At 64.4% G+C, this 20,855-nt stretch overlaps 3 protein-coding genes across 3 annotated transcripts in view; all 3 read left to right on the top strand.

Annotated features, from left to right (window-relative positions):
- Positions 1-9,334, top strand: part of PLEKHM2 (pleckstrin homology and RUN domain containing M2) — a 38,418-nt gene extending 29,084 nt beyond the window's left edge. The window contains exons 9-21 of the mRNA XM_038531903.1: positions 1,228-1,456; positions 2,494-3,339; positions 3,575-3,644; positions 3,748-3,838; positions 4,151-4,215; positions 4,572-4,660; positions 5,281-5,413; positions 5,659-5,849; positions 6,302-6,367; positions 6,990-7,149; positions 7,495-7,674; positions 7,756-7,872; positions 8,367-9,334. Coding sequence (XP_038387831.1) covers positions 1,228-1,456; positions 2,494-3,339; positions 3,575-3,644; positions 3,748-3,838; positions 4,151-4,215; positions 4,572-4,660; positions 5,281-5,413; positions 5,659-5,849; positions 6,302-6,367; positions 6,990-7,149; positions 7,495-7,674; positions 7,756-7,872; positions 8,367-8,501 — 2,372 coding nt within the window. The 3' untranslated portion in view covers positions 8,502-9,334. The remainder of the gene's footprint in view (positions 1-1,227; positions 1,457-2,493; positions 3,340-3,574; positions 3,645-3,747; positions 3,839-4,150; positions 4,216-4,571; positions 4,661-5,280; positions 5,414-5,658; positions 5,850-6,301; positions 6,368-6,989; positions 7,150-7,494; positions 7,675-7,755; positions 7,873-8,366) is intronic.
- An 844-nt stretch (positions 9,335-10,178) lies between these two features.
- Positions 10,179-14,928, top strand: SLC25A34 (solute carrier family 25 member 34). Its single transcript, XM_038531905.1, has 5 exons — positions 10,179-11,346; positions 11,924-11,989; positions 12,079-12,231; positions 12,555-12,689; positions 13,483-14,928. The coding sequence occupies exons 1-5, from the start codon at positions 10,927-10,929 to the stop codon at positions 13,663-13,665; spliced, it is 957 nt and encodes a 318-aa protein (XP_038387833.1). The 5' UTR covers positions 10,179-10,926; the 3' UTR covers positions 13,666-14,928.
- A 437-nt stretch (positions 14,929-15,365) lies between these two features.
- TMEM82 (transmembrane protein 82) lies at positions 15,366-19,334 on the top strand. Its single transcript, XM_038531904.1, has 6 exons — positions 15,366-15,523; positions 15,645-15,717; positions 15,807-15,981; positions 16,651-17,065; positions 18,503-18,690; positions 18,940-19,334. Exons 1-6 carry the CDS (start codon positions 15,430-15,432, stop codon positions 19,216-19,218), a joined length of 1,224 nt encoding a protein of 407 aa, XP_038387832.1. The 5' UTR covers positions 15,366-15,429; the 3' UTR covers positions 19,219-19,334.
- Positions 19,335-20,855: the final 1,521 nt, after the last annotated feature.

Raw genomic sequence — 20,855 nt, 5'->3', positions numbered from 1 at the left:
TTATATTAAAAGACAATGTACTTTTAAAAAAATGGATGATGTGCTGCGTCAGCATACAGCTGCCCAGTGGTTTCCAAGACCCACTAGGAAGTGGACAGCAGGTTGGGCGGTTCCAGATGAGGCTGAGGATGGGAAGCATGTTTGCCACGTCTCCTGTGGGCAGATCATGGCCAACAAGATGTGTGTGAGCTGGCCAGTGAGGCGTGACCATCCCGTGTCCCGTGCCATTAGCTCTCAGCCGACCTCTCTGAGAGCTGGGCCTCCGTTCCCTGCTGCGGCGGCTCCATCTGCCACCAGATAATGCCCCGTGTGCTCTCCGTGCTCCTGTTTCTGGGCTGGCTGGGTGGGGACGTGGGGGTAGGGGGGCAGTTAAACCTGCCCCTCTGGAGAGGAAGCATCCCCCGCCCCCCTTCTCCCCTGGGTGGAGCCAAGGGTGAGGGGGACTCAGAAAGGACCGGCAGGAAGGCAGAGACTTGAGCGAGATGGAGTTCCCAGCTCTCGCCCTAACGGGGTGCCTGGTCCTGCCCCCTGCTGCGGGGGTGTGACCATGTCAGGGAGAGAAGCAGCCTTGGGGGGCACCCGCTCGCCATACCTCCCTTCCCTTTGCATCTCCTTGGCGCCCCGGTCTCATCCTCCCTACTGTGCTCTGGGCCCTTCCGCCTTCCGCCTTGCTCCTCGCCCCCTGGACTCCCTCTCCTGTCTCAGCCCCTCCCCTCAGCTTCTCGGATCCCCACTGTCTCCCTCTATTTTCTCTCCCTTTTTTGCTTTTTATCTGCCTCTGGTGGGCAGAGCGGGGACCCTCCAGGGGGGACGTTGGGTGTGTCAGCCCCGCCGTGGCCAGTGGCACTGAAGGGGCCGCCGGGGACCCCTCTGGCTCCCTCTGACGGAGGGCTCTAAGGTTAACCTCTTGAGGCATCAAGGTCACCGTCCCTGAGGGGCTTCAGCCTGGAGCTGCTTAACCTCGGGGCTCGGAACTCGGACTCGGCCAAGTCGCTAGGGAGCTCTCGCGGGTTCTCGGTGGCGGGGCGATGGTGTCGCTCCAGGTCACTCTTAAAGCACAGATCCCGTGTCCTGTTGGTCTGGGCCTCTACTCCTCAGTCAGGGCCACCCCGACCACATTTCCCCGGGAGGAGCTCAGCTGCCTCCCTCGTGAGATAAGGCATGCTCGGGGGCCTGGGGGCCCCAGGCGGCGTCTGACGGGCTGCCTCCTGTTTCCCGTCCTCCCAGATGGAGACCTCACGGACACGGTCAGCGGCCCCCGCTCCACTGCTTCCGACCTGACCAGCAGCAAGGCTTCCACCAAGAGTCCCACCCAGCGCCACAACCCCTTCAGTGAGGACCCAGCAGAGACGGTGTCCTCCTCCGACACCACCCCTGTGCACACCACCTCTCAGGAGAAGGGGGAACCCCACACTCTCGACCTGCCGGACGCCTGCACAGAGCTCGAAGTCATTAGGTCAGCGGGGAGGGGCCCCGGGAGAAGTGGGGTGAGCATCCCCGAGTCCGGCCTGTCCACCCCTTGCATCACGTTTCAGTCCACGCACGCCGGGACCCTGCCCCCCGGGGGCAGATAGGCATCTTCCTGGAGATGAAGTGGTTCTCCAGGAGTTCTTCAGGCAAGAAGAAACAGGGCCCGAGCCCAGGAGACGCTGTGGCCCAGGTCTCCAGGGCCGGAAGGTCGCCTTCTCCCCGGGGGGCTTCTTGGAATGTCGATGTACCGTTTCTGCGATCTGTACTCATTCCAGTTCCGTGTGGCTCCCTGAAGGAGAAGTGTCTCCATCACGTAGACAGGGACCTACAGGGAAGGGAAGGAGGAGGCGCAGGGCAGATTGGGACGCTCTGGGCCCAGAGCCTCCCGGGCTCCCTGACCTCCCCCTGCTCCTGCCCCTGAGACTCTCCACGCTGAGTAAGATGCTGTGCGTGTCGTACCCTCCGAGGCTTGCTGGCCCGAGGGGGGGGTCAGGGGTCCCGCTCTGTGGGTCAGTTCAAGGCCTGAGCAGCTTAAGTGGCTCCGACCTGGGGTCGCCTTGCCAGACCCATTCCAGCCACCCTGCAACCAAAGAAGTGTGAGCCCAGAAGACTTCGAGTGCACTTCTGGTTGAGCCATCCCCGGTGATAACCTGCTGGGAAGTGAGGTCAGCTCAGGGTCCCTTGGCCACATCCCAAGGGGAGGGCCAAGTGGAGGTGCCATCGTTCTGACCGACCAGGGCCTGTGTTTGCTCCCGAGAGCACAGCTGGCACAGCTGCGTCCTCAGCTAGAACTCGTGGGACGTGCTCAGGGGTTCCTCGGGTCCCCGCCTCCAGCAACGGGGGCGTACCTCAGGGCCTGAGCTGCTCCGGCCCCCTGGCCTGGGGCCTCCCACCCAGGACCTCTGAAGCCCTGGCTATGCCCTCAGAGGTCACATGCCCAGATCCCCCCTTTCGACCCAGCCCACCTAATTGCCCGGTACTGCGGCGCTCAGGTGGTAAGCCTGCCCCATCACTCCTGTCCAGGGTCACGAAGAAGAAGAAGACCGGCAAGAAGAAGAAGGCGAGGTCGGATGAGGAGGCTAGCCCCCTCCACCCCTCCTCCACCCAGGACGGCTGTGCCCGCCGCGGGGGGGATGGTGACAGCCTTGTCAGCAGCCCAGGCCTGGGGCGGGCGTCCCCGGACGCCACCTTTACGCCCCCCCAGGAGGAGGGAGAGGGGCCCAGCAGCACAGCCGAGAGCAGCGAGCTCTCGGAGCCCGGCCCGGTGGGCCTGCTTATCCCCGAGATGAAGGACACGTCCATGGAGCGCTTGGGGCAGCCCCTGAGCAAGGTGATCGACCAGCTCAACGGGCAGCTGGACCCCAGCACCTGGCGCTCCCACGCCCAGTCCCCAGACCAGTCCTTTCGGGCCGGCTCTCCCGGGGACGCCCCGGAGAAGCCACCATGTTGCGACTTTAGTGAGGGGCTTCCAGCCCCCATGGACTTCTACCGCTTTACCGTCGAGAGTCCAAGCACTCTTACATCAGGTGGCAGCAACCATGACCCTGCAGGGCCTGGCCAACCGCTGCATGTTCCTGGTAGCCCTGAGACTGCTGGCCAAGAAGAGGGAGGAGGAGGAAGAGAGGGACAGACGCCTGGGCCCCTAGAGCGCGCCCCGAGGGAGGCCGGGGGGCCAGAGCCCCGGGAACTGGACCCTGAGTCGCCCCTGGTCCGGGAGGGGCCTGTGCCTGAACCGGAGCCGGGGGCCCGCGAGGCTCTTTGCCAGCTCAAGCGAGACCGGCCCAGCCCGTGCGTGAGCAGCGCTGAGGACTCTGGGGTGGATGAGGGGCAGGGGAGCCCGTCGGACACGACCCACTCGGCAGAGTTCAGGTGAGGGGGCCCCCCGGGCGGCCGGCCTGACACTCGCCCCCGGCGCCCCGCGGCCCGCGACGGTGGGCATCTGCCCTCCAGATACCCTGAGCGCAGCCGTGGACGCCCCGGCCTGGGCCGGGAGGCGGGGTGGGCTGGGAGTGTCCCCGCCACCGCCACTGCGGCTGCGGTCAGGGGCAGAGCCGCCCGCCCCTGGCCTAGCCTGACACCCTCCCCACGCGTGTCCCTCTCTCAGAGTGGACAACAATCACTTACTCCTGCTGATGATCCACGTGTTCCGAGAAAACGAAGAGCAGCTCTTCAAAGTGAGTCCCGGGAGCTCACGGACGGCCGAGGCGGGAGGCGTGCTGGCCGGGCCGGGGCGGCGGGGGCCGGGGCGCCTGACCCCGCTCCGTGTCGGCCCCGCAGATGATCCGGATGAGTACCGGGCACATGGAGGGCAACCTGCAGCTGCTCTACGTGCTGCTCACAGACTGCTACGTCTACCTGCTTCGGAAAGGTGCCTGCCGCCCCGGGCCCGGCCAGAGGCAGAGGATGAGACTGACTCCCTCCCTTTCTCTGCGCCCCCCACCCTGGCTCTCGGCCGCCTGGTGGTGACCGAAACACCCCAGCGGGTGCCACCGGCCGTCCCGGCAGCCCCGTGGGAGCCGGGGCCTGCCTGCCACGAGCCCCGCGCCCTCCGCCTCCTCCACCGTGTCAGATCGCAGGGCAGGGACGGGTCCTCTCTCAGAGAGGCCAGGTCTTAGACATGGGGCAGGGGGAGGGAAAAGAGGCCACTGCGAGTTATAGGCATCGGGGTCTCCTCTCTCAGGGGCCGCGGAGAAGCCATACCTGGTGGAAGAGGCTGTTTCTTACAATGAACTTGACTATGTGTCGGTGAGTGCAGGCTCTGCAGTTGCCATATGCTGTAGGACAGGGCCCCTCGGGCGCCCACCCGGCCACCCACCGTAGCTGCAGAGGAGGCGTGTCCTGCCTTGGCCCCAGCGCCCCCGGGGTCAGGGCGTCAGCTTATCTCTCGAGCAGCTTCTACAGGTGATGCGGGGGATAAGAACCGAGTCTGAGATGCCTCTTCATCCACCATATTTCTGACCATCCCTCCCCAGCTCTCGGGGGCTCTCCCTGCGGCCACTCCAGGGCGTGCTTCCTCCCTCCCCAGCAGCCCTCACCTGGCCGGGCTGCCTCTTCCGCAGCAGCCGAGCCCCGTGCGCATGTGAAGCTGTTGTTTCCGGCAGGTGGGCCTCGACCAGCAGACGGTGAAGCTGGTGTGCACCAACCGCAGGAAGCAGTTTCTGCTGGACACGGCCGACGTGGCCCTGGCCGAGTGAGTGACATGCCCCTGCCCCCCCTACCTCCCCTGGCCTGGAGCCCCCGCCCCTAGGGATGGAGGGTGCAAGGTAGGAAACAGAGAAGTGGAGATCAGGTGTGTTCCCTCTGGCACCTGCTGGAAGCGTGCAAGCACACTGACGGACTCACGTCATCAGCTCAGGTGACCTCAGACCCTGTGTGGCCTCCAGAGAGGACTGGCCTGAGGGCTGACGTGAGTTATCAGCAAGAACACGAGTCCGGCTGCTGGGCCACGGGGGCCATGGGTGCCCCCCCCCCCCCCGATGCCTTCATACAAAAATTACTGGTAATGAGATCGTGTCGTTGTACTGACTTGGGTCCCACCCACTCCGGTTCCGCTGCACCACCGGGGTTGGTCCTCCCTCGCCGGCAGCGCCCGGGCCCCTGGCCACTGGGAATGGCCTTTTCCAGGTCATCGTTTGAGGCCAGTGATCGCTGGGCATCACTGCCCCAGCTGCTGCCCTGAGCTCTGGCTCCAGCCAGCAACCTCCCTGAAGTTTCTGTGCCCCCAGGCCAGAATCCTGTCCAGTTGAGAGGCAGGCCTCCCCGCTGCCACCCCCCCGGGGCCTCTGACAGCAAACCCCACTCCCTGTGTAGGTTCTTCTTGGCTTCTTTGAAGTCCGCAATGATCAAAGGCTGCCGGGAACCACCTTACCCCAGCATCCTGACTGATGCCACCATGGAGAAGCTGGCACTGGCCAAATTTGTGGCCCAGGAGTCCAAGTGTGAGGTAAGTGCCAGGAGTGGAGGGAAACTGTCGTCCCTGAGAGGCCACCTCTGGTGTGAGGTCAGGCTGTGCAAGTAGAGGTCTTTAGCTTCTCCGTCACCCACCGGGGAGGGGCTCTCCTGCCCCTGGGTCCTGTCCCCCGCCCCACCTGGGGCGTGTCCTTGCTTCCTCCATGGCCATTCCTGGGGCTGGGCCGCTGGTGAGCCTGGCCCATACCTCACCGCTCTGTCTGCTGCCCACCCCCCCAGGCCACTGCTGTCACCGTGCGCTTCTATGGGCTTGTACACTGGGAGGACCCCATGGATGAGTCCCTGGGTCCCGTCCTCTGCCACTGCTCACCCCCCGAGGGCACCATCACCAAAGAAGGCATGCTGCATTACAAGGCAGGCACCTCCTACTTGGGCAAAGAGCACTGGAAGACTTGCTTCGTGGTACTCAGGTGGGAGCCCCCGCAGCTCTGGCCTCGGGCATGTCCTGGAGCTCGTTGGGCAGTCAGGCCCTCAGCTGGGATCTCTGTGGGCAGGCCACAGAGGAGAGCAGCCCAAGGGGGCCTCCTTCCAGCCCCGCAAGGGTTTTAGGGTAGGCATACCTCGGGATATTAGAGCTCCTGGGTAAAGCCAGCCATCTTCGGGGCCCAGGGCATCCGGGGGCACGTCAGGTGTAGATGTGGGCTCGGCTGCTCCAAGCCGTTCTCTGCCCCAGGTCGGCCTGAGGGGGTAGCGTGCCCTCCTGTGCCTCTGGTTCCTTCTTCACCCTCCCTTCCATAGAAGACAGGCCTCTTGGCCCCTGGGGCTTAAGGCCCCAGCTTGCAGGGGGCCCCCCGGATGTGGGCTCCACCTGGCCCTTGGTTCTTGGGACAGGCCTCACCCCTGCTGTGTTGTGCTCCTGCAGCAACGGGATCCTCTACCAGTATCCTGACCGCACCGATGTCACCCCTCTGCTCTCGGTGAACATGGGGTGAGTGTCCTGGTGAAGGGGGCTGGGCGGTGTGGGGACTCCGGCTGAGCCTGGGGCCCAGGGCTCCTGTCCCCCTGGCTTGAGCTGCCAAGGGCCTCTTGTCATCCTGCCCCACTCAGCTACACCCCATCCAGCAGCCCTGACTGGTACCCAGGGGTCTGCGGAGCTCTCAGGGCCACAGGACCCCAGGCCAGGGGAGCAGGGGCAGCTTCCTGTGAGGGAAGCAAGAGGAACTCCTTGCCGGGAAAGGATCTGGCCCGGCAGGGGCGGCAGTTGCTGCCCTGGCAGCTCCTGACCTGCTGGAAGATTCACGTGTTTGGAGGAAACCCCAGGCCCAGAGAGGGAACGTGGATGAACGCACCCTGATTCTGAGAGGGCCGGAGCTAAGAGCCCACCTCAGCCCTCTCCTGGCCATGCTGGGATAGCTAGAAGGATCTGGCAGTTCTGTAGACAGATGTTGTTACGCAGCAAGGGCGGGTCTGGTGGCAGCTCCAAGCCTCTCCCGAGAGCCCGAGGGGTCTGTGTCCCCCCATCCCCCGGGGCCGCGGGTGCAGGACGCTCGTGTCGCATGCCTCAAGCCACCCCCCCTTGCTTCCCTTTCACCCCTCGTCCTCTGGCCCAGGGGGGAGCAGTGCGGTGGCTGTCGGAGGGCCAACACCACGGATCGGCCCCACGCCTTCCAGGTCATCCTCGCCGACCGGCCGTGCCTGGAGCTGAGCGCCGAGAGCGAGGCTGACATGGCCGACTGGATGCAGCACCTGTGCCAGGCTGTGTCCAAAGGGGTGAGCGCCTCCGGCCTGCACCGTTCATCCGGCCTCCCGACCCGATCAGGATCCCTGGGGTCCCTTCCCTAAACCCACAAGCTCAGGGGCAGCCTGCGAGGACCAAGACGCGGACGTCCAAGGGACAGCCCAGGAGTGGACCCGAGAGCTCAGGACCACCTGTGGCCTGGATGCTCGGGCACCCCCCCAGCCCCACCTCCACTTCTGAGGTGGACGGAGCCCAGCTGACCTCTGGAGGGAGGGGCCGAGGGGCAGGCTGGGCCCCCGGAGTGGGGAGTTCTGGTTCCGGCCAGCCCGGGAGTGCTCCAGCTCGCCTCTCCCCTACCCTCTGCCAATGCCCTCCAGGTCATCCCCCAGGGGGTAACTCCCAGCCCCTGCATCCCCTGCTGCCTAGTGATCACCGATGACCGCCTCTTCACGTGCCACGAGGACTGCCAGACTAGCTTCTTCCGCTCCTTGGGCACAGCCAAGCTGGCCGACATCAGCGCCGTCTCCACCGGCCCTGGCAAGGAGTACTGTGTCTTGGTGAGCTGGGCGGGGGGCGATGGAAGCAGGCCCTGCAGGAGGAGGGCGGCACCTGCTCACCTGGGGACCCGCTCTCCCCAGGACTTTTCCCAGGACAGCCAGCAGCCTCTCCTGCCCTGGGTCATCTACTTGAGCTGCACGTCTGAACTGGACCGGTTCCTGTCTGCGCTGGGCTCTGGGTGGAAAACCATCTACCAGGTACCTAGCTGCCCAGCGCCCCGAGGAGTGAGTGGGGCCACTCCCCGGGAAAGGAGCCCTGCTGGGACAGAGGAGGACTTGGGGCCTAGGGACAGCACTGTACCAACAGCTCCAGGACAGACTCCAACGTGTAGGACAGAAAGGGCAAGACTCGGGGCGCCTGGGGGGCTCAGTCATTGAGCATCTGCCTTCAGCTCAGGTCATGACCCCAGGGTCCTGGGATCGAGCCCTGCATGGGGCTCTGTGCTCAGCGGGGAGCCTGCTTCTCCCTCTGCCCTTCCCCCTGCGTGTGCTCTCCTGCTTTCTCTCCCTCACATAAATAAAATCTTGAAAAAAACAAAAAAAAGCAAGACTCCCCCTCCCCCCACCAGGGCATCTGAGGCCACAGCTGATAGTAGAACCTAGGAAACGCCGGTCCTGACCTTGGTTCCTGGTGCGGAGGGCCTCCGGGGTCCCCACGGCAGCCCTCACGGACCCCTTCTGTGCCCCCCCAGGTGGACCTGCCCCACAAGCCCATCCAGGAAACCTCCAACAAGAAGTTCGAGGACGCCCTGAGCCTCATCCACAGCGCCTGGCAGCGGAGCGACAGCCTCTGCCGCGGCAGGGCCTCCCGGGACCCCTGGTGCTGAGGCGGCGCTGGCTGGCGTCCGTGGCCAAGAAACGCAGGCCGAGCAGCACCCGCCGTCATGCTCTGTCATCGTGCCGCTCGGGGCCAGGCTTCCACCCCTGTTCCATAGCCTGCTCCCGCCCTGGGGGACAGAACCACCAACCGGGGCTTGAGACAGGGTCCCTCTCCTTCCAGGGATGCAGGATGGGTGCTCCACACTCTTGGGCGTCCCGCCCGGCCAGTGGTGACTGGAGAGCGCTGGGGCAGAGGGTCTGAGCCCTATGGGCTCTGCATACGCACGGCATATACAGATGCATGTGCATCTCTTCGGGATGGCAGCGAGAGTAACATCCACTCTGAGGGGAGCAGAAGGACCGGGGGGCAGGAGTCCCTCTTCCTCTCCTGGGTCAGCGGTCTGGGCCGAGGCCCGGCCACCTTGTTCACGCTGGAACACTCAGCTGGCTGCGCAGGGAAGCCGGACACTAGGCTGTCAGTGCATGTCCCCTCCTCACTAACTATCCCCAGGCACACTGCCGCCTGCCCGGCCAGGGCCTACAGCTGGGGGGGTTCAGGGCCAGGCGGCCCCTCCCTGGCTGCCCAGAGGCCCTGCATGTCCACGGCTCCTGCCTCTCCCCAAACCGCAGTGCCAGGAGGACCCAGGAGGACCCAGGAGTCAGGCCGCTCCTGCTGGGAGAGAAGGGAGGGCTTGGAGAGGAGCAGAGCCCAGCGGCCCGGGGTCCCCGTGCGTGCCTCCTGACCACCCCCTTGCTTGGCTGGAGCCGGGCCCTCTGGGGGAAGGGGTCAGATGGTCTGGGTTTTGTTTTTTAAAATAAAATAGACATGTTATATTGCCAAGACTTGTCACTGGCCCTTTGTGACCAGCACGGAGGTGGGGGATGCCTGGCCCCCCTCTAAAGCCCCTCGGCCATTCATGCCATGATTTTCTTCCAGCTGCTGCTCTGCCGCCATGGGAGGCCCAGTCATCCACTGCCCCCGTGCCGCTCTCTGGAGCTCAGGCCATGAGGCTTCCTTGGCCTGACCTGACCTTTGCTCTCCTTCCTACCTCCTGCCGTGGCCAGTGAGGGGAAGCTACCCCTCTAGTCTCAGGGCAAGTGTCCGCGGCCAGCCTCGCCAGCTCTCGGGGTGGGTGCCGGGCATTTGGGAGAAACCCAAGAGAGTCCACGCTGTCCCCAGACCTCTTGTTGAACTGCTGCCCTGGGGGCCCGCCGGAGGGTGCAGAGCTTACCAGGCCCAGGTTGGGGAGGGGGTCGCTGGGAGGCCCTCTGGCACTCCGCACTGCCACCGCCAGGCCCTCACACCTGGGAGGGTGGGTGTGGAAGCTGTAGAGTTGGGGTTCCCGGCAGGGTGGTTCTGCCGGGTTCTCACTGGAGCGGGAATGACCCAGGGTGTGCATGGCAGGGGAGAGATGCCCTGGGGACAGAGGCCAAGGTGGGCAGGGTGGTGCTGGCCCCCAGCCTGAGCAGCCTGGACCCTTCTGGCAAAGGGCCACTCCCATACCCCGGCCTCTCCTCCAAGAACAGCCCAGAAGGGGCCCCCACCAGGAGGAGGGGCAGGTCCTCATGGGGCGAGTGACCAAAGCCACAGGCCACTCCTTGAGACACATGGCCCAGGGGCCCTGAAGACTTGGGAGGCAGGTCTGGGAGAAAGGAGCCAGACGTGGGGGTGGGGGGCAGGGGCCGTGGGCCACCTTTTAGGGGGTGAAGCCTTGTGCTAGGCACGCTCTGCCCACATCCCTAATCCTCCAAAACACCTTGAAGTAGGTATTAAAATCCTTATGTTACAAATAGACTGAAGCTAAGAGAGAGGAAGTGACTCGCCCAGGGTCACATTCAGAATCAGCTCCACAGGGTCGAGAAGCCCTTTGCCACCTCTGCTCTTCCTGACAGCGGGACCATAGGCGTGGGAGCCAGACTGGAAGACGGAGGCCGGCCACGGGGAGCCACGGGGACGGTGCGGGGTGGTTGTGGGCAGTTCCTGCGTGGCCTGGGCGCTGAGCTGCAGCAGGACCCGCCCAAACAGAGGTGGGGCAGGGCCACCAGCCCTTTGCCCCAGGGCCAGAGGGAGGTCTGGAAGGCACCACAGCAGGAGGTGTCTCAGCTGATTGGCACCTTCTCCCTGCCCCCAATCTCCCTCCTGCTCCAGGTGACCTTTTCCCCAGATCCCAGGATCCAGGCACAGCCCTGCTGGGAGGTGTGGACAACCCGGACAGCTGGGGTTGGTCTGAGCCAGCAGGGGCGTGTCCCAGGCTCCGCCAGCCCTAGTGGCTCAGCAGAGCTGGGGGACTCCCGAGACAGACCCGGGGCCACCGGACGATCCGCCTGGGACCTCCGCCCTCCAGATATGGCCCCAGGCCCCCTAGATCCCCAGCCCCTGTGACTGTGCAGGCGTGCAGGCAGCCTGAGCGCCACCACCCCAGGACTGTGCCCATGTCCCTGACCCAGGCACAGCCGGCCTCGGGAAGAGAGGCCAGGGAGACGGTCACCCCAGCTGTGGACCTGGTGCTGGGCGCCTCGGCCTGTTGCCTGGCCTGCGTCTTCACCAACCCCCTAGAGGTGGTGAAGACGAGGCTGCAGCTGCAGGGGGAGCTGCAGGCCCACGGCACGTACCCACGGCCCTACAGGGGCTTTGTGACCTCGGTGGTGGCTGTGGTCCGCGCCGATGGGCTGTGTGGCCTGCAGAAGGGGCTGGCCGCCGGCCTCCTCTACCAGGGCCTCATGAACGGCGTCCGCTTCTACTGCTACAGCCTGGCATGCCAGGCTGGCCTCACCCAGTGGCCTGGTGGCACCGTGGTCGCGGGCGCCGTGGCTGGGGCACTGGGAGCCTTCGTGGGGAGCCCTGCTTACTTGGTGAGTGCCTTGTCTCCATCCTCCACCGCCCCATGACCCAGCTCCTTCAGCCGGCGGCTCTGGAGCCTTCCAGACCAGCCCTGGTACCGGGTGGAGTGGGCCAGGCTGGACGGGGCCGCTCCCGGGACAGCCCTGCTCTGGAGTTGGAATCTGCCCCTTGGCCCAAAGCACCAGAATCTTGCCTGGATGCTCGTTCTCCTGGGTCCCTGCCCCGCTCGGGCCTGAGCCACGGGAGGACGCAGAGGGTGGCGGGACTCGTGCTGGCTCAAACCCAGCGTGGTCACTTGTCTCCCCGTGTGGCCGAGCAGGTTAAGAATAAGCGAGGCCCCCGCGTCCGAGGCTGCATGCTGGATGCTGAATAGTCCTTATCCCACTTAGTCCAGAGAACAGCTTGTCGAGCGGAGCAGACGGGCTGGGAGAAGGTTTGGTGACTTGACCCAGGTTACACGGAGACGCACACCCCGAGCCTCACCACAGCCCTATTCCACACGCTCCCTAAGCTGTGGGTGTGGGCTCGTGGGGGTCTGGATGTCGAGGCACAGCTCATCCAGTCCCCCTGTCACATCTGGTCTCACAGATCAAAACGCAGCTGCAGGCCCAGACCGTGGCCGCGATGGCCGTGGGCCACCAACATCATCACCAGGTAGGAACCGGGGCCCACAGAGCTCCGTGGGCTGGATGGGCCCCAAGGGGGCAGGGGCTGCCTGGTGACCCAGTGCCTTCTCCCCACAGAGTGTTCTGGGTGCCTTGGAGACCATCTGGCGGCAGCAGGGCCTGGCAGGGCTGTGGCGGGGTGTGGGGGGAGCTGTGCCCAGAGTCATGGTCGGCTCAGCTGCCCAGCTGGCCACCTTTGCCTCTGCCAAGGCCTGGGTGCAGGAGCAACAGGTGAGGAGGACCATCTGCCTGCTTTCTCCCTGTCTGGGCCCTTGTCACGCCCCGGCATCTCCCCAGCTGGACCCCCACCTAGGGAAGCCCAGGGGGAGGTGACAGCCAGGGCCCCTGAAGAAAGCCGAAGGACCCTGGCTCTGCCCTCGTGCCCAGCGGGTGTGTGGGGCCAGCAGTGAGCCCTAACACTGCGAAGGAGCTGAGGTGGGCGAATGGCCGGAGGCGCCTGGCCTGCTCCCTTTCCCCAGCTCTCCGGGGCCCCAAGTGCTGGGAGGGTGCAGGGAGGACGGCTGCAGGGGTCAGAGCCTGCACCATCCCCACAGTGGCTCCCGGAAGACAGCTGGCTGGTAGCCTTGGCTGGAGGCATGATCAGCAGCGTCGCTGTGGCTGCAGTCATGACCCCCTTCGACGTGGTCAGCACACGGCTCTACAATCAGCCCGTGGACGGAACCGGCAGGGTGAGCAGGGGGGGTGCAGTGGGAGGTGGGGGCATGGGGAGCTGGAGGGCACCCCCGGGCAGAGGCAGAGCGAGCAGGGGGGGTGCAGTGGGAGGGGTGGGAGTGTGGGGAGCTGGAGGGCACCCCCAGGGCAGGGGCAGAGCGAGCAGAGGAAGGTACGGCGGGGGTGGGGGGTGGCATGGGGAGCTGGAGGGCACCTCCCTGCATGCATGTGCACACACACGCACACACACACAGCCAGAGACACACGGACATGTGACACACGTGCAAACACACTGACCTGGCTTGTTTGCTGGGCACCTGTGTCCCACACATGGGCTAATAAGCATTTTCCCAGCTGGATTTCTTTCTCTCCTCACAACCACCTTCATTTTCCTGATGAGGAAACTGAAGTGACGTCAGAGAGACCCGGTGCCGTGCCTGAGGTCACCTGGCTGATAAGCGCAGGAGCCTGAATGGGAGTCCAGGCCTGACCCCACGGCCTCGCAGACACACAGGCCATCGTGTACACCAGGGCAGGTTGGGCTCAACACAAAGGCGCCCTCCAAAGGCTGAGTCAGGGATGAAACCCACCCGTGTGCCACTAGCCAAGCTCGGCGCCCCACCCCGGGCATGGGGCCGCGCGGCCTGGAGGAGGAAGTCCCTTCTTAAATTTCACAGCCTAAAGGGCCACCTTTCTGTAATTTGCTCAGCTTGGGGAGAGTGTCTCTGCTGATGTGCCACAGAAGCCCCTGCACACAGACACCCCCAGCTGTGACCCCTGTGGTGACCTCCACCCTGTGTCTGTCCCCAGGGCCAGCTGTACAGTGGCCTTGCCGACTGCCTGGTGAAGATCTGGCGGCAGGAGGGCCCCCTGGCGCTCTACAAGGGTCTGGGCCCGGCCTACTTGCGCCTGGGCCCCCACACCATCCTCAGCATGCTCTTCTGGGACGAGCTCCGGAAACTGGCTGCGCGGGGCCAGCACCAGGGCACCTAGGCCGCATCCCTCATGTCCCTGTCCTGACACAGCCCGGAGCCTGGCAGGAAGCCACGGCCCACGCCAGCTGGGAATGGCCGTCTCAGAGCAGGCCACGGGTCCAAGGCCAGTGTGGACAGCTCTGGTCAACCCAGACCCATGGCCCACCCAGGGCCGGGGCATCTGCTCTGGCTCACCAGCCACTCTGTTCTCCAGCAAGTTCTCTTCCTTGTCTGTACTGGGCTAGCTTATCCCAGAGCCTTACCCATTATCATAATAACTGCTCCAGGGCATGGCCACCACCACGAGTGGGTCACCCACATGCATCAGCTTGCTTAGTCCTCTGAGACCGTGAAATCCTCTTCTACCCGAGGCTCAGCAAAGTGAAGCGCTTTGACCAAAGCCACACTGCTTGGAAGTGGCAGAACCAGGACTGGAACTTAGCTCTGCCCAGGCCGGACTGGTGCCCCTGGCAAGAGCCAGGACCGTGGGGGCCAGAGCGCCCCCGAGGGTCACCGAACAGGTGGGGAGGCCCTAGGATGCACCGGGAGGCCATCGTGTCACATCTGTGCTAGCGAGCTCGGGCTGCCATGAGAAGCGCCCCAGACCAGGAGGCTCACACAACAGCCGCTGTCTCACAGCCTAGAGGCCGCAAGTCCAAGGTCGAGGGGTCAGCGGGGTTGGCTTCTCCTGTCCTCTTCTCCCTGGGTCCTCACGGGGTCTTCCTGCTGTGCCCGTCCATGTCCTAATAGGACAGCAGTCACGTTGGGTTAGCACCCACCCTAATATCCTCATCTTAACCTAATCACCTCTTCTGAGACCTCACCTCCAAGTACAGTCACACCCTGGGGGTTAGAACATCCGAATGTGGGCGGGGTGGGGGGGTAGGTGGGGGGACATCATTCGGCCTGTAACATCAGCTGCTCCTGCGGGCCCCCTAGACGCCCGGCGCTGCGGGCACTTGCACAGATCCTCAGGCCAGTTCTGAAAGGAGCCCTTGCTGTGCCCATTCTTCAGATGAGGAGGCTGAGGCCCGGGGCCGGGAAGCGACCCGCCTACGGTCAGTGGCAGAGCCCGGTGTCCTCAACCCGGGTCCTTTCCCCCAGCTGCAGCCACACTCCCCCCAGGGAGCATGTTGTGAGGCCCAGGCCGCCGACCTTGGGCTTCGGGACACCGAGTCCCTGGAGGGGATGGGGCGGGCCCGGGGTCAGCAGCCCGCCCACCGCTGTTCCAAGGGGCGCCCCTGCACACACTCCAAACCAATAAAGTTTTCTATTTTGTTCACTTCGTGACTCCCTTCTGTGGGCAGCGTCAGGCTCCCTCACCCCGGAACCGCTGCGCTGGGCCGCTGGGCGCTCTCTCCTCGGTCCCTGGGGGGGGGGTGAGGACCGCAGGGACCTGGGCCGGTGCCACACCCGGCAGCTGCCACCTGGCGGACAGAGGAGGACGGTAAGGCCGCAGCTGGGGGAGGGGGAGGAGGCCCAGCTGGGTCCCACCGCAGGCGGGCGGCGGAGAGGGGCCGCCTCCAGACCTCAGGCTGCGGGCCAGAGCCCAGCTGCAGGGCTGCGGCGGGGGCTTCCGGAGGGCACCCCTATGAGCAGGGACAGAGGCCCCCCTCATGCTGCCCAAATGTGGAGCCCCCAGAACACTGAGGCCCGGAAGGCCCGGCCCCCGCCTCCCCTCCCCGCTGGACTTCTGACCCGCCTCGCCCCTCCCCTCCCACGCGGACACCTTTGCCCCCAGCGGCCTCCGGGCGGGCACCGCAGGCTGGGGCTGATCCGCGCCATGGCCATGTTCTCCCTGCCCTCCCTCCCCTCCTGGCTCCCCGGCCTCTCCTCCCCGCAGTGGGGCTCCGGCCTCCTCGACCCCGTCCTGCAGGGTGAGCGCCGCCTCCCGCCCCTCCCGCCCCACCCGCCAGGCAGCTCCGGGCAGGGCCCCCCTCGGCCGTGGGCCCCCCGGCACCCCTAACCCGGCCCCCTCGCCGCCCCCCTGCCCCTCAGGCCTCATCGGGGCCTGCGGAGTCTCGGTCCTCAACAGCCTCCTGAGGGTCTACTTCTTCGTGAGCTGTGCCAGGTGAGCGTCTGCCCACCCCGCCCTCGGGCCCCACAGAGCTTCCCGGCCGCGGGTGGGCCTGCCCCCGCCCACGCCCCTGTGCCCCACAGCAACCCCCGGCGGCCGCTGGAGAGGCAGCGGCTGCGGGCCCGGTGGGCTTTGCTGGACGCGGTGCACCTGGCCGGCCTGGCCCTGATCCTGACGGTCCTGGGGGCCCGGGTGGCCGCCCTCGTGGTGCTCGAGTTCTCCCTCCGGGCTGTGTCCACGCTGCTCTCCCTGCACAAGGTAAGAGGCCCCGAGCGGGCGGGTGAGCCGCTGCGCGGCCGGGGCCCTAGTTTGCACCCCGGAGCACAGGAAGCGGGGCCCAGCTGGAGCACCCCGTCTCCTGGCCACCCCCCGTGTAAGCCGGAGCCTGCAGAGTGCACGCTGCCTCCTGGGGTTGGGGGGCCCGCAGCCCCCGGCCGAGAAGACAGCGGTGGCGGCTCCTGGCTATCCGGCCTCCCACGGGCCGCGCTGTGCCAGACACTGTGGGGGCGTCACCTTGAGCATCCTCACAGCCCTAGGGGGTGAAGCTCTGCTGTGATCTCCACAGATGGGGAGACTAAAGCTCAGGGACGGTGGGCGGCTTGTCCCGGGACAACGGGCAAGAAGTAGAGTCAGGCTTTGAACCCAGGGCGGGAAGGCTCTGAGCCACCAACTCTCAGCAAGGGCTCGGGGCCCAAGTAACCATCGGGGTGGAAAGTAAGCAGGAGGATGGTCCCAGCAGGCCTTGACCCGAAGGCGGCAGTCCTTAGAGCATGACTGCAAGCTTCCGGCCGCCTCCAGCCCCCACAGAGGGGTCTGCGTACCTTCCCGGCTCCCTCGTGTCCCCCCACCCCGCCCCGTCCCCACGGTGGGCGAGAGGCAGCCTGAGCGCCCACCACCGAGACCCCCCTCGGGCTCCCTCCCGCCCAGGGCTCCGAGAGGGAGAGGCTGCAGCTGTACCTGCTGTGCCAGTACTCGCTGGGCTGTGCGCTGAGCTGCGGCCTGAGCTTCCTGCAGGAGGGCGCCCCCCACCGCACCCTAAACCTGCTGCTGGGCCTCTGGCTGGCCGCACTGCTTAGCTCGGGCGCCCGGCGCCTCTGCCGCCACGTGGACCAGCTCTACGAGCTGCACAGCAGCCAGAACTACTGCGGGGTCTGCCTGGGTCTGCTGGCGGGCGCCCACCGCCTCCCTCCGCTGCTGACCCGCGCCCTGGCCGTGGCCTTCGCTGTGGGTGACCTGGCGGCCGTGGCCCTCATCAACCAGGACTTCCCCACCACCTCGGACGCCGTGCGCTTCTGGACGCCGCTGGTCATCTGCTATGCCCTGCTGGTCATCTACATGCAGGGTAAGGGCCGCGGGGGCGCCGGGCAGCAGCTGGCCCACCTGGCGCTGGCATCCCACCATCTGACCCGGGCTTGGCGCGGTGCTAGGTTCCAGGGAGGCCAACAAGCGAAGGCCCAGTCTAGTGACGGAAGCCACACGGGGCAGCTCAGAGGGGCTGTAGCGTGCAGTGGGAGCCCTGAGGAGATAGAGCTTGAACTGGGTTTTTGTTTTTTAAGATTTATTTATTTATTTATTTATTCATGAGAATACAGAGAGGAGAGAGAGAGAGAGAGAGAGAGGCAGACACACAGGCAGAGGGAGAAGCAGGCTCCATGCAGGGAGCCCGACGTGGGACTCGATCCCAGGTCTCCAGGATCACGCCCTGAGCTGATGGCGGCACTAAACCGCTGAGCCACCTGGGCTGCCCCTTGAACTGGGTTTTGAAGGATAAGTAGGACCCCCCCCGGGAGAGGTGTGTGTCTCTGTGGGGAAAAGAGATCCTGGCAGAGGGAACCCTACATGCCGGAGCCCAGAGGTGAGAGAAGGCATGGCGCCATCAAACAACTGAAAAAAAGTTGAGTGTGGGATGAGGCTGGCCAGCTTCACGGGGCCTGATGGAGAGCCCTCATCAGCCAGTCTGGCCGTCGGATGAGAAGCCACAGCAGGGTTTTCAGCAGGGTAGGGTGACCTGGTCATATGTGGGGTGTAGGAAGAGCCACCTGGCTGCAGGGAGCAGATGGCGTAGAAGTGGCAGGAAAGGGAAGGGCGGTCAGGCAGAGAGCAGCAGGTGCCAAGGCCCTGAGGTGGAAGTGAGCTCGGCGTGCTTGATGAACAACAAGAAAACCTGGGTGGCTGGGGGTTAATAAGGAACGGGAGCAAGTCAGAGGTGGGGTGAGGTTGGAGAGCGGGCATGGTTCACATTAGGCAGGACCTCACAGGCGAGGTGAGGAGTTTATGGAGTTTACTCCGAATGCAGTGGAAAGTCCTGGGAAGAATGTAAGCAAAGGAACGATTTCATCTCGTTGATGTGTTTAAAAGGTCACCAGCTGCTGAGTAGACATGGAATAGACTCGTGACCCACAAGGTCAAGAACAGAAGCCAGGAGCTGGGACTGGGCAGGGAGTGGGGACATGGGCTCAGGTGGGGATCTACTTGGTGGAGAGAGTCTCCAAGGTTTCCTGATGGATCGGATGTGGGAGCACAGTCGGGAGACTCCTGCCACTTGGAGCTGGTGTGCTCCCCCCGCCCCCACTGCAGGCAGAGCACAGGCAGCCTGGGAGTGAGGATGCCGCCAGGGAGGCAGGTGCTCAGAGAGTGGAGATGGAGGGGGCGGTGCAAGGGGAGGGGAGGGGCGGGGGGGCTGGGCGGCCCAGGCCCCGAGGCCCTGACCCAGCTGGACCTCAGGCCGGGGCCCCAGGCATGATGGCAGGCAGGTGGTGACAAGCACCCCACCCCCCAGAGGAGCAGAGGCAGCAGCCTGGCCTGCAGGGCCAGGTCCAGACTTTGCTGGTGCGCATGGGTGGCCTCTTCGTGCTGCTGCTGACCGTGGGCAGCTGGCTGGACCTCCTGGGAATCCTCCTGTCCCTGCTGGGCGAGCTCTGGTGCCTGGCCAGCATCCACACTCTGCTGGACCTCTGCCAGATACAGGTGGGCGCTCCACCCCGCGCGTCCCCCAAACACTGAGCCCTGGCTCCAGGCCACCCGAGGAGCCTCGACAGGCCCGAGTTTAAGAAGAGCAGGGGTGGGGGCAGAAGGAGCTGAAATCCCCTCTCCCTCCTGGCATTAACCTTGGACCCTCAGAGGTCCTGCATGGGAGGAGGGGTCTGGGTAACCGGAGGCCTGAAGTCCCCAGCAGAGGATGAGGGGACTGAGAGGTGTCCTCCATCCTTCCCTCAGGATTCTCCATCCCAGAGGCCTTCTGTGTCAGCTCCAAGGCAGCCCCAGTCCCAGGCCCTCAGCACGTGCCCAGCCCCGGGGGACAGCCCCCTCCTGACCTGCCGTAGCAAAGACTCAGAGTCTGTCTCAGGCCCACCCGGGCTCATCCAGAGGCCTGGACCCCAGGACACTGCCCCGAAGCAGGGGGGCAGGCTGGCCCCCACCTGGGGGCTCTGTGGAGGGAGGGAAGGGTTTGGGGCTGGCCCTCTAAAGGGGGGGCATTTGGAGGCCGCTGGGTGAAGCCCTATGTTTCTCAGCCCCCTCAGACCCACCTTCCCTGGGAGACTATTGCGTCCTCCGAATGGCCCCCCTTCACCGCCCCCTCCACAAACAGTAATAAAGATGATTTTTTTCAACCTGCGCTTAGAATCATGAACACACAGAGGGAAAGAGGCCGTCCTGGGGCTACACAGCCCTTCTGGCTGGGGCAGGGTCCCCTGGGGTGTAGGTCCGTATTGAGGTGGCTGAGGAAGCGACAGGGATGCGGCGGCGTGGACTCGTGGTCTATAGAGCAGCCACTCAGTTGTGGGTGGACGGTGTCTGTGTCCTGTCCCATCCTAGGCTAAGACTGTGGGGGCCCTTGCCACCTCAGCCTTGCTCCTCCGGGAGGCCACAGGGCATCTGGGAAGAGGCTGGGTACCAGCTCTGCCTACTCGCTGTGTGCCCTTAGGTGGGTCGCTGCCACTCTCTGAGCCAGTCCAAAGGAATATTGCCACGTGTAGGGTGCTGACCACGTACCAAGCACTTTTATGAGCTCATTTTGTTCTGACATCAGCCCAAGACACAGATACTGTTATCCCTTTTTACAAATTCAGAAACAAGCTCAGGGGCCCTGGGGGGCTCAGTGGGTGAACGTCTGCCTTCAGCTCAGGGCATGACCCCGGGGTCCTGGGATCGAGTCCCACATCGAGCTCCCCACAGGGAAACTGCTTCTCCCTCTCTCTGTGTCTCTGCCTCCCTCCCTGGGTTTCTCATGAATAAATAAATTAGAAATCTTTAAAAAAAGAAGAAAAAGAAAGGAAAGGAAAGGAAAGGAAAGGAAAGGAAAGGAAAGGAAAGGAAAGGAAAGGAAAGGAAAGGAAAGGAAAGGAAAGGAAAGAAAGGAAGGAAGGAAGAAGAAAGAAGAAAAGAAAAGAAAGAAAGAAAAGAAAGATTAAGAAAGTGAGAAGAAGAAAGAAAAGAAAGAAAGAAAGAAAGAAAGAAAGAAAGAAAGAAAGAAAGAAAGAAAAGCCCAGAGAGGTTATAGAACTTGCTCAAGGTCACAGAGCTAGTTAGTGGCAAAGTCAAGATTTGAATCCAGGTGGCCTGAACCCCAGAGCTCAAGTGCTTTGCATGCTTCCTGCTACCCTCTTCTTGTTAAGCACTGGGGCCAGGGAAGCCAGCAGAGGTGCACATAAAACAAGATGAGTCCATTCCTGGAAGGTTCTGGAATGTGGTTCCAGCCACCTTATGAGAGGCTCCATCACAGCCATGTTTTCCTGGCCCGGGCACCCAGCCCATAGGGATTGAGAGCCCTTTCCGAGGAGGGGCCCCACAGGCAAAGAAGACTCCCGGCTAGGGGCTTCCAGGGGGTTGCCAGGGTCAGGTTGTTCGGCAGTGGCAGAGGATGCACCAGGGGGAAGGGAGGCAAGAAGGCCCTTGGAGGATTCCAGGTTCCAGTGAGCCTTGCTTCTTAGCAAAGGCCACCGTGGTCACCCAAAAGCTACTGCTTCCAGACAGTCTGGTGTGGGATTCTCTGCTCCCCACCCTGGGGCACACCTGGCACACAGGGACAGGCTGGTTCCAGCTCATTCCTCCACAAAGGGCCACCTAACTGACAGCTGGAGCCCAGCCTCTCCGGGCTTGCTCTCCGGGCTCTACCCCCAGGAGGGCCCCTC

This window comes from Canis lupus, chromosome 2 (genome assembly GCF_011100685.1).
Source record: "Canis lupus familiaris isolate Mischka breed German Shepherd chromosome 2, alternate assembly UU_Cfam_GSD_1.0, whole genome shotgun sequence".
Lineage (NCBI taxonomy): Eukaryota > Metazoa > Chordata > Mammalia > Carnivora > Canidae > Canis > Canis lupus.
This window is presented reverse-complemented; position numbering and strand designations above follow the sequence as displayed.